At 42.5% G+C, this 12,578-nt stretch overlaps 1 protein-coding gene across 2 annotated transcripts in view; it reads right to left on the reverse strand.

The window, feature by feature from the left end:
- The window catches only part of LOC106586164 (striatin), a 105,913-nt gene that overhangs the window by 17,235 nt on the left and 76,100 nt on the right, over window positions 1-12,578 (reverse strand). Inside the window, exons 5-8 of one of the 2 annotated variants that reach the window (XM_014173094.3) lie at window positions 8,042-8,212; window positions 7,537-7,672; window positions 6,468-6,624; window positions 3,998-4,108 (exon numbers count right to left, since the gene is read on the reverse strand). In XM_014173094.3, the coding sequence (XP_014028569.1) occupies window positions 3,998-4,108; window positions 6,468-6,624; window positions 7,537-7,672; window positions 8,042-8,212 (575 nt within the window). The remainder of the gene's footprint in view (window positions 1-3,997; window positions 4,109-6,467; window positions 6,625-7,536; window positions 7,673-8,041; window positions 8,213-12,578) is intronic. The other variant, XM_082964500.1, reaches the window with a different exon arrangement.

Genomic DNA, 12,578 nt, shown 5'->3' on the forward strand with positions numbered 1-12,578 from the left:
AAATAGGACTTTACCCAGCCTAGAGGGATACTGCTTAACCCCAGTGCTTCCAGTTTGGAGACAGTGGTTAACTGTATCAAAGGCCTTCTGTAGGTCAAGCAGTACCATTCCACAGAGATTTCCCTCGTCAATCTCTTTCCTGATGAAGTCAGTCAAGTAAAGTAGACATGAATTAGTGGAGTATGTTTTTCTAAAACCCGACTGAAAATCATACATTAGACCCTGTTTGTTAACATATTCATACATTTGCTCATGTACAACTCTCTCCAGGATATTTGATGTTACACAGAGGATAGATACAGGCCTATAAATTCCCAGGGTCAGACTTTATCCCCTTCTTATACAGAGGTATAACTTTAGCTTGTTTCATGTCCCTGGGAAAGGTACCTTGCTCAAGAGAGAGATTAACGATATACGTAATACAAGGGCCAATTTGCTCAGCAGAATCTATAAGAAACCTTGCAGGAATATTATCCAGGCCTGTGGCTTTGGAGCATTTAAGCTCTGCCAGCATACTGACTATGTTGGCTGTTGCTATATTTGCAAAAGAAAAAGAGTTTGGCTGAACCCCTAACTCTACATAATACTTATTGACTTGGTTGCTTCCATACAAACCAGAACTGGTGGGCAGCTTGCTAACCAGCTTGCTGGCAACAGAAGTAAAAAAATAAAAATACAAAAAATAAAAAGAAGAGTTGAATTCATTGGCAACCTCTGCTTTTTCATATACCATCTCCCCCCTGATGTTCAGTCCAATACTGTTTAGTTTGTTTATGGTAGTACTACTATAGCCTAGTTCCTTGAATGATTTCCAAAGCTTTTTAGGGTCATTTTTGTTCTCAATTATTTTCTCAGCAAAGTAACCCCTCTTAGCTTCATCCAACCTGCTCTGTGCTTCATTTCTGTGATGTTTATATAGGACAAAATCATGCTGCTCTTGAGAGTTCTTACATTTTTTAAAGGCCTTATTCCTTGCTTGGATAGATTCTAGAATCTCATGATTAAACCAAGGGCTAGATCTCTGCTTTACCCTGACCCGTCTAATGGGAGTCATCACATTCACCACATCAAGGAATCTACATTTAAAGACTTCCCAGGCACTGTCTACCCCTACACTATCTAGCACAGGTGACCAGTCAATTTTATCCCCTTCCTTCCTAAACTTTTCAACACAGTATTTTTTGAGTCCTCTGATTCTAACGGTTTTGTGACACTTAAATATATCTTTAAAAATCCTCCTCGTGCAAAATGTAATAACATGATCACTGATTCCATATACTATTACTCCACTCTGCGATATTTTAGATTTATCAGACACCAATATTATTTGCACTGTTTCACATATCCTGATGGGATCTTTTATCATTTGGGTCAGAGCAAGTGATCTACAAAAGTGCATAAATATATTGTGGGTTGGGCTATTCTTTTTGCAGACATCAGTGTTGAAATCCCCTAACAAAATGATTTCCTTCAACAGGGAATCATTACAGTTTGACAACACAATTTCAAGACCTTCATAGAATGCATTCTGCTTGGGCGGCTTATAACACACCCCCAACAAAAATCGCCTTGGTTTTGGGAAGGCAGATATCCAGCCAGACAATCTCCAGATCAGCGCTTAAATCCGATCTGACGATCCGATCTAACAGCAGGTCCATGGCTGATTCTTGGTGAAGGAGGACTTCGTAGCTAGAACATAGAAATAACTCATAGAAAAATGAAGGCAATTTAAGCTGGGAGGAAAGGAGAGTTAACCTGTTAGGGCTAGGGGGCAGTATTTGCACGTCTGGATAAAAAAATGTACCCGATTTAATCTGGTTACTAATCCTACCCAGTAACTAGAATATGCATATACTTATTATATATGGATAGAAAACACTCTAAAGTTTCTAAAACTGTTTGAATGGTGTCTGTGAGTATAACAGAACTCATTTGGCAGGCAAAACCCTGAGACATTTTCTGACAGGAAGTGGATACCTGATGTGTTGTATTACCTTTAAACCTATGCCATTGAAAAACACAGGGGCTGAGGAATATTTTGGCACTTCCTATTGCTTCCACTAGATGTCACCAGCCTTTACAAAGTGTTTTGAGTCTTCTGGAGGGAGATCTGACCGAACAAGAGCCATGGAACGATGATGGCCCATTAGACACCTGGCGCGCGAGTTCATGTTGGGTACCCTCGTTCCAATACGTTATAAAAGAGAATGCATTCGTCCACCTTGAATATTATTCATGTTCTGGTTAAAAAAGGCCCTAATGATTTATGCTATACAACGTTTGACATGTTTGAACGAACGTAAATATATTTTTTCCCCTCGTTCATGAAGTGAAGTCCGGCGGGCTTAGATCATGTGCTAACAAGACGGAGATTTTTGGACATAAATGATGAGCTTTTTTGAACAAAACTACATTCGTTATGGACCTGTGATACCTTGAAGTGACATCTGATGAAGAGAATCAAAGGTAATGGATTATTTACATAGTATTTTCGATTTTAGATTTCCCCAACATGACGGCTAGTCTGTATCGCAACGCGTATTTTTCTGGGCGCAGTGCTCAGATTATTGCAAAGTGTGATTTCCCAGTAAGGTTATTTTTAAATCTGGCAAGTTGATTGCGTTCAAGAGATGTAAATCTATAATTCTTTAAATGACAATATAATATTTTACCAATGTTTTCTAATTTTAATTATTTAATTTGTGACGCTGACTTGACTGCCGGTTATTGGAGGGAAACGATTTCCTCAACATCAATGCCATAGTAAAACGCTGTTTTTGGATATAAATATGAACTTGATAGAACTAAAAATGCATGCATTGTCTAACATAATGTCCTAGGAGTGTCATCTGATGGAGATTGTAAAAGGTTAGTGCATCATTTTAGCTGGTTTTATGGTTTTGGTGACCCTGTCTTTGAATTGACAAAACATTACACACAACTCTTGTAAATGTACTGTCCTAACATACTCTAAATTTATGCTTTCGCCGTAAAACCTTTTTGAAATCGTAAAACGTGGTTAGATTAAGGAGATGTTTATCTTTCAAAGGGTGTAAAATAGTTGTATGTTTGAAAAATTTGAATTTTGACATTTATTTGGATTCAAATTTGCCGCTCTTGAAATGCACCTGCTGTTGATGGAGTGCACCACGCAAGCGTCCCACCTAGCCCATAGAGGTTAAGTCACTGACACTGACATACTTTCACAGAAAATAAGAAGTTGGAATGGTTGGAAAATACAGAGACATAAAAAAGGAACCAGCACACATACAAAGACACAGGTGCAGCTGATAACCTATGGCATAATAAAGACAGGTACAAAACATGACGAAGCGGGGATGGAATGCCTCAAGTGTAGGATGGTGCAACCATAGACATAGAATTACTAGAAGGGGCGTGCCCATTCCAAAACAATGAGGCCATAATGAGTGAGCCATGTCACCCATACTGAGTGTACCCACGAGGGTGCAGTCAAACTGCTGTGGACTGATGGGCTATGCCCTTTTTAGTAATTATATTTATATGGGTGCAACTTAAAACAGCAATGAGTAATGTCGATACAGTGAGAGGGTTAGGAACGCAGTACAGTGCACTTTTCTTAAAGTGAATGTGGTTATAGTGATCGACCACTTACAAAAGTGATCAAATTGTCCTGCACGGGTCTGATCACTGTGAGGGGAGGCAGTGTATTGCAATCCCATTGAAATGTTTAACACACAAACATGTACGCACAGAGCCACACACAGAAGCAAAGACAAACATGGAGAAGGGGTACTAGATGGCTGAAAAGGAGCGCCAAAACGAAGCGATGGGAGGAAGAGAGTGTCTCTAACGTGCTGAACGTGTCTGTTAAATATCATTTTTGCATGACATAGTTCACCTTAACCTGAGAGAGAAAGGAGAGAGGAGAGAAGCTCTTATCGCCAGAACAAGGAGAAAGAATGAAAGATAGAACGCAATGGAGAGAAAGAAAGAAGGGGAGGCCTGAAAGACTTACTCTTCACCCCCTTTTTGCCCTTGCGCTCCTTCCTGTACTGCTCCTTGAGTTGGGCTATGAGACCCTGGTCCACGTCCCAGGCCTCAGGCATGGGGCACTGTTCTTCCTTCTCTATACCCGAGGGAAGGGGTTGGGGGAAGGGGGCAGATACCGAGAAGCCGGTCAGTGTCCAGAACTCTCTTCTGAACCAGACCAAACGAAACTCAAATCCAAAGTGTAATGAAATTAAAGGTGGTTCAAGTGAAGATGGCTTCTTTAATCCTATATAGCCTATAAAATGTATTGTAGAGACACTTGCCTAAGATCCCCCCCCAAGTGTGTTACCCCTATCGGAGCAGTGGTTAGCAAGTTTGCCTACGGGCTGGGAGATCTTGGTTTGAGACCTGCAATGTACAGTATTGCAATTTAGTGCAGTATGTAAAAAAAAAAAAAAGTGTGTGATGGAAATTCTTCCTGAAACACTTTTTTTCTCCCACCAAGAGCCCCAAGTTCATGTTTTCTACAGGCATTTGGGCCTCTCTCGAAGCAACTATAGGGGGTTTGATGATGTCAACACATTGGGGTCAGTCAGGAAGAGAACCGGTCAAATTCTCTTCTCATACGACAACAGACAGGGATGGAACGGGAGAATTGAGTCATGCCTGAGGGTTACAGTTTTTGCACCACTCGACATGGAAACATAAAAACACAAACGTACAAAACACAAAACTGCCATTAAACAAAGGGTTTGGGGGGTAAAAAAAGTTGTAAAACGCCAGATTGGCTTCCGACAAAAAAAAATACAGCTGACATCAAATGTTTAATTTGATGGCTGGCAGCAATCCTGAAAATGTTTGCGTTAATGTATTCAAAAATATTAAATGTCAAAGAAAGCTGTGTCCTGCCAAATTAGGTGACAACAAAGCATATGGTGGAACAGCCGCCATGCCTCACTCAGTCTCTGCAAGGCTTTGTCCTTTGTGCTGCAACGTCAATAGCAGCAAACAGCATACCAACGACATGCTAATGTTAAGATAATGCAAATAACATTCAATACCCCCGCCAAAATGCAATGCCATTCAATAACTGTGTCATGTTTTGAAATGTTCTATATATCAAAAGCAGCAACGATGTAGGTTTTATTGTGTAAGCTGGCTAAAGAACAAACAATCCCCAAAATAATGAATTTCAACAACAAAAAAGTATAATAATGTGGGGGAGTTTTCTGTATCTATACCTATAAGCATATTCATATTTTTAATTTCAGATGCAGGCATGATCATATAATATATGGTAAACAGAACGGATATTCTATTTTCCCCATTGCAGCCCTCAGCGACAGATGTTTCTGGTTCCATCCAAAATGGCACCCTATTCCCTATATAGCGCACTACTTTTGACCAGGGTCCATAGGGCTCAGGTCAAAAATAGTGCACTATATAGGGAACAGGGTGCCATTTGGGACACCCGGTCGGTCTGTAGCGGCAGTGTGGGATCAAGCGGAGGAGGTGAACATGGAGCTGCTGATGACAACTCCGTTTCACAACTGATCAGCTAAGCGCATCGCTGCCGCTGGACCTTTAATACCATCCATCCATCCATCTATCTATCCTTCCTTTGCTGTGTGTTCAGCTCATGGCTTCTTCAATTATTGTTAACAAAGAAATGCGAACAACTCAGTTTCCCACGCAAGTTGACCTAATTATCCCAATAATTCAAGATGTATTTTTTTTAAATTGTCACCATTATTTATATGAACTACTATTGAATTAAAGTATTTATAAAAATAACTGGATTGTCAATGCATCATAGACAATTTGTCATTTGTTGTGGCTATGTTCTAATGTCTACACTAGCATAATACTTAGTATTTACTTTGAACATAGGCTGTCTTCAACTGGATCCCTCTGGCTTCCTCTGTCACACAACCAGTGATGCCACAGCATCCTTCCTCCTTGGCTGACAACTGACTGCTGCCTGACCTGTGACACGCTGACTCACTGATTGCGTGGGAATGCCCTTTGTCATTGAGTGGAGATAAACACACGGCGTTGCTAGGTGACAGGAGTGAAGGGGGTTCTCTGTTAGCTGAAGGGGATAAGGGAGCTACAGTAGGCAGGTGGCCAGCTGTGTCTTTGTGTGAAGACTAGGTTAGAGAATACAGGATTCTGTGTGAGTGGGCGACTGAGGAAAGGGTAGGTCCCCTCAGTGGGGACTGTTCTGTGGCGCTAGAGCCGGAAACCGAGTTACACTCAATGTTCCTGCTATGGCCCACTGGTCCTCCCTTTGGTCTACTGTCCTCTTTCTATGGCCCTCCTGTCCCTTTTATGCTCTAGTGTCCTGAGAATACATGACTGTCCCCACTTACTTGGCCACTGTCCCAATTATGATCCGCGGTCAAAATTTTGTAGACCCATTTTGGTCCACATGTAAACTTTTACTATTCTAGTTTGAGTGTTCACCAACCAACCAACGCCCCTCCCTCTCTTACCCCAGTCACCGCTGTCTTCGACACTCCGGACATCGGGCGATCCTTCCATCTCATCTGGGCTGGCCAGGAAGTCAAAGCCCTTCAGGGCCTCCTCTGTGTCCGGGTCGTCACTCATGTCCGAGGATGAGGGGGACGAAAACGTCTTCTTCCTCACCATCTGTGGAAGACAGAGGGTTGAAGAGACAGAGAGGGGGTCTGAGTGACTGAATGAGTTGAGTGTTAAACTGTAGGTCTGAATGAGTAGGGTGTCCAATCAAAAACGTGGTAATTAAAAAATAAAAAAAATAAAAAAAACATTTTGGGGAAAATTGCATTGCGTAAACTAGGCTGGATTCTGTGCAAGAATTAAGGCTACCGGCTACCTGACAGGCTCACTTTCCCGTTGAACTCGTCATCTTTCTTCTTGAATCCACAGGACATAAAACAATATATAGGTAAGAAGGATATCGATTTCGAGACATGACATGTAGTATTTTCATATTGTATTATACGCTTTTCAGATTAATAAAAAATTCCTGTTATTTTTCAAAGATTTCTCACAAGAGCACTGAGTGTATACCAAGCGTTTTATTTTTAAAGCCTTTTACATTTAATTCTGCTCGTGTCATGCTAATTTCGCTTTTTGTGACCCACAGAAACAACTTTGGAGACGACGACCACAAAATGTAAAATCCTCAAAAGTTAAAGAGAAACCTGCCTCACTATGTCAACACCGATTGGTGCTTATTACCAGATGTATTCGGTTACGAAATCCAACTTTTTAGATATAATGTTCATGATATGTTAGAGAAAGACCAACTGAATGATTCAGAACATGAATAATCATATTTGCCTTGGTAAAATGTATTTTGTAACATAAAATTAAGTTACACAATTTCACTTATCACCACCCTAGAATGAAGTATGAGGAATTCGCTAACATGGCTTGTGACTGGTACTGGTTCTCCTTGAGTGTTATTGCTGCCTGTCGCTAACTCAATCTGTTACTGCTGTTACTCTATTGTTGGGCTTCCTCATGGGGCAATGGCTACAAGTCAGATCATGAATGTGTGTGTGTGTCCTTGCTTACAGTGGCCAAGTTCATAATGGTCTTGTCCCTCCCGTCGCTGTCTTCGTCGTCCTCCTCGTCGCTAAACTCGGCGGCGGCGCTTTCTATGAACTTGAAGGCCTCAAGGACAGTGGCCGAGTCAGACATGTCAGGTTTACTGACGGACAGGAGAGAAAATGAGACAGATGTTAGTGACAGCACAAAAACAATGCAGGGCTCCTACACTTGCAACCCTACACTGTTTCTCACTGGACTTCCTTGAAGAATGCTAGTTATCCATTAGTGATAGCATTAGCAATGGCTACAACAATAGCATTAGCAATATTCAATATCATTAGCAATAGCTACAACAATAGCATTAGCGATAGCTACAACAGTGGCATTAGCAACAGCATTAATGATAGCAATAACAATGGGATTTAGCCTTAACCATATTAATACCTTTAGCGCCAACCAAAACAACAGCATTTAGCACAGCAATAACCATAACAGCAGCAATAGTAATTAGAAGTTAGCGGTAGCTCACCTGATCATGCCGCTGTCCTTCTGCAAAGATGGCTCGGTGCCGTTGACCATGGGTTCCGGATTCCTGACCGACGGCCTCTCTCCAGAGTCTCCAGCCAGGCCCAGCAGCGCCCTGACCCTCTGGGACTTCACATCCAAGATGGTGTCCGTGTAGCCCACCTCCTGAAGGTACCTGGAAAGTAAGGCCCGATTGAATGTTACGGGAGAGATCGCCTAATAATTTTAAGATTTTGTACGTAGAGTGAGAAGTGTCTTTAAGTACTGATCTAGGATCAGCTCTAATCCCCCAATCCTAACCATAACCATAAGGGGGGGTCTAGGTGCAACTTCCATCTACTCCAGTTTTTACATCATAACATTGCAGAAGCGACATGACTATATATTAGTTGCATATTTACGACTGCTTATGATATTTGGTGTGTCACGCTAATCACTGTGTAAATTAGGTTTCAAAAGAGACGATTGGAGTCAAGGTTAAAGTTACACTTGAAAGTGATTCTAAAACCATTGCCATTTATATTTAAGTAGAGTTCTTTCGAGTTAACCGTATTTAAGTGGAGTTCCTGGTGTGTTAGTCTGACAGGATAGAGCAGGACATTGACCATTTCAGGAGCAAGACGTACTGGATTAGATACCAAAGACAAAGTCCTATCAAAGCTATAAATATTAAATATGGCCTACTCAATAGGTTACAGTTTCTGAAGAAAACAAACATGTTCCTTTATATACCATAGGGTCCAAAGAAAGCAATTGTGTGACAAACTATTTCTCTCAGAGCGGAAAACATCCGTTTTCAGTCACTGCACAACAAGGGAATGAAACGACAAACTATGTATACAGTATTGCATAACTGAACCAATTAAAACCACACATGAATACAATCTTATGCCGATTTACAAACTACTTAACGAGATCGTATGCAAAATTTCACTGAAGCCCTCCAAAACCACAACATACCTCACTCGGTAGGTAAAACCAAAATGACACCCTTCTATCCTTATTCCTTCAAGACACGCTAAGTTCCGATGCTGATGCTCAATGGTCGGAGGTTTTGATAAAACAGCATCTTGTGCAAGCTTTAACAGAACGAGGGAAAAGATATCAAAAAACGTTCCTCTCCGTCTCTTGCTGTACCAGCCTCTCCAGTCGCAGGAGCCCTGAATGCCCAGACACAATCCTCCATTCATGGGCTAACACCATCTCAGAGTCTGTGCTTCGTTACACAGACACACACACACCAGAGACAATACACACACACACACAGATGAACACACAAGTTTCCTCTCAATGAGATGCTGCATTCGCATTCCTTCATCCAAGAACGTCATCCAAGGATAATACAATTTAGTGCCAAGATTTATTGCTTGATCTATTCTGGCAACAAGTACATATTCTGCATAACATAAGGCCTTGTATGCTGTGGGTATTGGAGCTACGTGCAACATTAAAATGTTGAGTTCTTAACTTCAAATGGGTAAAACTGCTCATAACATGCACAAATTAGCCAATACCTAGTATTCATATATAAAACAAGTTTAACTTCAATTGTTGAGAAAAGGTCAATTATTTTAGAATTAGAAGTCAAGAATAGGTGTAACAATGCACGTTGGACTCTGATCAAGTGTCTGTTGAACTTCTCAGGTTTTTCTTTTCAAACTGTCTTTAGACTAGCTGCATTCCATGATTCTCTGCTTTGCCCCAATCCTATCCCCCCCTTTCACTTCTCTCTCTCTCTTTGTCAGGTCCGGTTCAGTGAGTTCATGGTTCTGATGGGGGAGGGACCCTTTCCCTTGAGTGGTTCAGTGCCTGCCTGTAGCTGCCGCTACACACAAGTAGACGGATACAACATATATCTTTGTGTGTGTGTATATATATATATACACACACACAAATATATATATATATACACACACACACACACACACACACACACTCTCTTATCACATTTGAAGGCTTGGGTGCCATTTTGAAACACTCACACACTTTCTTTTAAACACGCTGACACACATACAAGCACTGAGATAAATATACTGTACGTTCTGCAGCCCGTGTCAGTGAGACCGGAGTATTATCGACAAGAAGAACCTGGTTCCATAGTGTGGGCTGGCGAGATGAAATGAGGGTTGGGGATATGTGGACTGTGCTGTAACTGTGCTCTGACGTGAAATCAATGACCACTCTGTGGAACTGAGATGTGGCCATGCCATGTGTGCTGCTGTCGGAGTGCTCTAGGAGTTGTGCGGATCATGAGAATGCATAGAAGAGCGATAGAGAGATTGTGTGTGTGTGTGTGTGTGTGTGTGTGTGTGTGTGTGTGTATTCACTCTGTTGGGAGTTGCAGTGTAAACCCTACATTTACGTCATTTAGCAGACGCTCTTAACCAGAGCGACTTACACATTGGTGCATTCACCTTATGATATCCAGTGGAACAACCACATTACAATAGTACATCTATATATTTTTTGAGGGGGGGTTAGAAGGATTACTTTATCCTATCCCAGGTATTCCTTAAAGAGGTGGGGTTTCAGGTGTCTCCGGAAGGTGGTGATTGACTCCGCTGTCCTGGCGTCGTGAGGGAAGCTTGTTCCACCATTGGGGTGCCAGAGCAGCGAACAGTTTTGACTGGGCTGAGCGGGAACTGTGCTTCCACAGAGGTAGGGAGGCGAGCAGGCCAGAGGTGGATGAAAGCAATGCCCTTCTTTGGGTGTAGGGACTGATCAGAGCCTGAAGGTACGGAGGTGCCGTTCCCCCCACAGCACCATAGGCAAGCACCATGGTCTTGTAGCAGATGCGAGCTTCAACTGGAAGCCAGTGGAGTGTGCGGAGGAGCGGGGTGACGTGAGAGAACTTGGGAAGGTTGAACACCAGACGGGCTGCGGCATAGATTGTACTGTGTACTCTCTCATTGCTCCATCACAGTATTATCTGTCTATTCCTTTTTCTCTATAGGTCTCACAACTACGCAAGCATGCACACACACACACACACACACACACACACACACACACACACACACACACACACACACACGAGCAAGCACGCACACGAGCAAGCACGCACACGCAAGCAAGCACGTACACAAGCACCACCATACCACGCACACAAGCAAGCACGCACGCACACACACAAGCAAGCAAGCACACTCTCTCTGTATCCCCTTCCGCTCATTCTATGTCCTGACGACTTTTGACACCCAGAGGGCACCAAAGTACAAACCTTTTAAGAGCTTTCACACCCCTTTGCACTCACATGCTAGGAGTAACACACAGTGTGTGTGTGTGTGTCACAAAATGTGTATATCGCTCTTTCTGTGTGTGTGTCTCTCAGTCGGTCTTAGTGTATGTATGCGTCTCAGACTGTGTGTGTGAGCATGTGTCTAAGTGTGTGCGTATTTTACTCTGTGTGTACGTTGCTCTATGCGTGTTGCTCTATATGTCTCAGTGTGTGTGTGTGTGCGCATGTGTCTAACAATCCACACATCCCACCAGTCTCAGGGGGATTACTCCATTACTCTATTCATACCGAGGCTCTTAATCTCCATTAAGAAGATTTTCCTCCCTTTGATGACTTTTTGTCTTAAAGACAGACACTTGCAGCTGATGGTGGTGCCCGATGGTTACAGCCACACACGAGCACACCGACAGTCCGGTGACATACAGCCACCAACTCCAAGAGGCATTCCCTATTGAGTCAGTGGTTGTTGTAACAACCCAGATGCAGGATAATATTGATTGTCCACGTCGCCACACATCTTCCAGCCAGAAATTGGGTGTTGGAGAGTTTCTGACAGCTGCACAGAGATAAAAACACACTGCTAAATAGATTATAAAGGATTGCATTTAAAAAGGCCCAATGCAACCGTTTCTATATCAATATCAAATTGTTGCTGGGTAACAATTATACTGAACAAAAATAAACGCAACAACACGACCACTATTTTCCTCATGCAGCGCAACACATCTCCTTCGCATAGAGTTGATCAGGCTGTTGATTGCGGCCTGTGGAATGTTGTCCCACTCCTCTTCAATGGCTATGCGAAGTTCCTGGATATTGGCAGGATCAAGAACACGCTGTCATACACGTCAATCCAGAGCATACCAAACATGCTCAAATGGGTGACATTTCTGGTGAATATGCAGGCCATGGAAGAACGGACATTTTCAGCGTCCTGAAATTGTGTACAGATCCATGCAACATAGGGCCATGCATTATCATACTGAAACATGAAGTGATGGCGGCGGATGAATTGCACGACAATGGGCCTCAGGATCTCGTCACGGTGTCTCTGTGCATTGAAATTGGCAACGATAAAATGCAATTGTGTTTGTTATGCCTGCCCATACCATAACCCACAGCCACCACGGGGCACTCTGTTCACAACGTTGACATTATACACGTGGTCTGAAGTTGTGAGGCCGGTTGGACATACAGCCATATTCTTTAAAACCACGTTGTAGAGAAATGAACATTCAATTATCTGTCAACAGCTCTGGTGGACAGTCCTGCAGTCAGCATGACAATTGTATGCTCCCTCATT

Source organism: Salmo salar, chromosome 02, assembly GCF_965601325.2.
Source record: "Salmo salar chromosome 02, fSalSal1, whole genome shotgun sequence".
NCBI classification, from domain to species: Eukaryota; Metazoa; Chordata; class Actinopteri; order Salmoniformes; family Salmonidae; genus Salmo; species Salmo salar.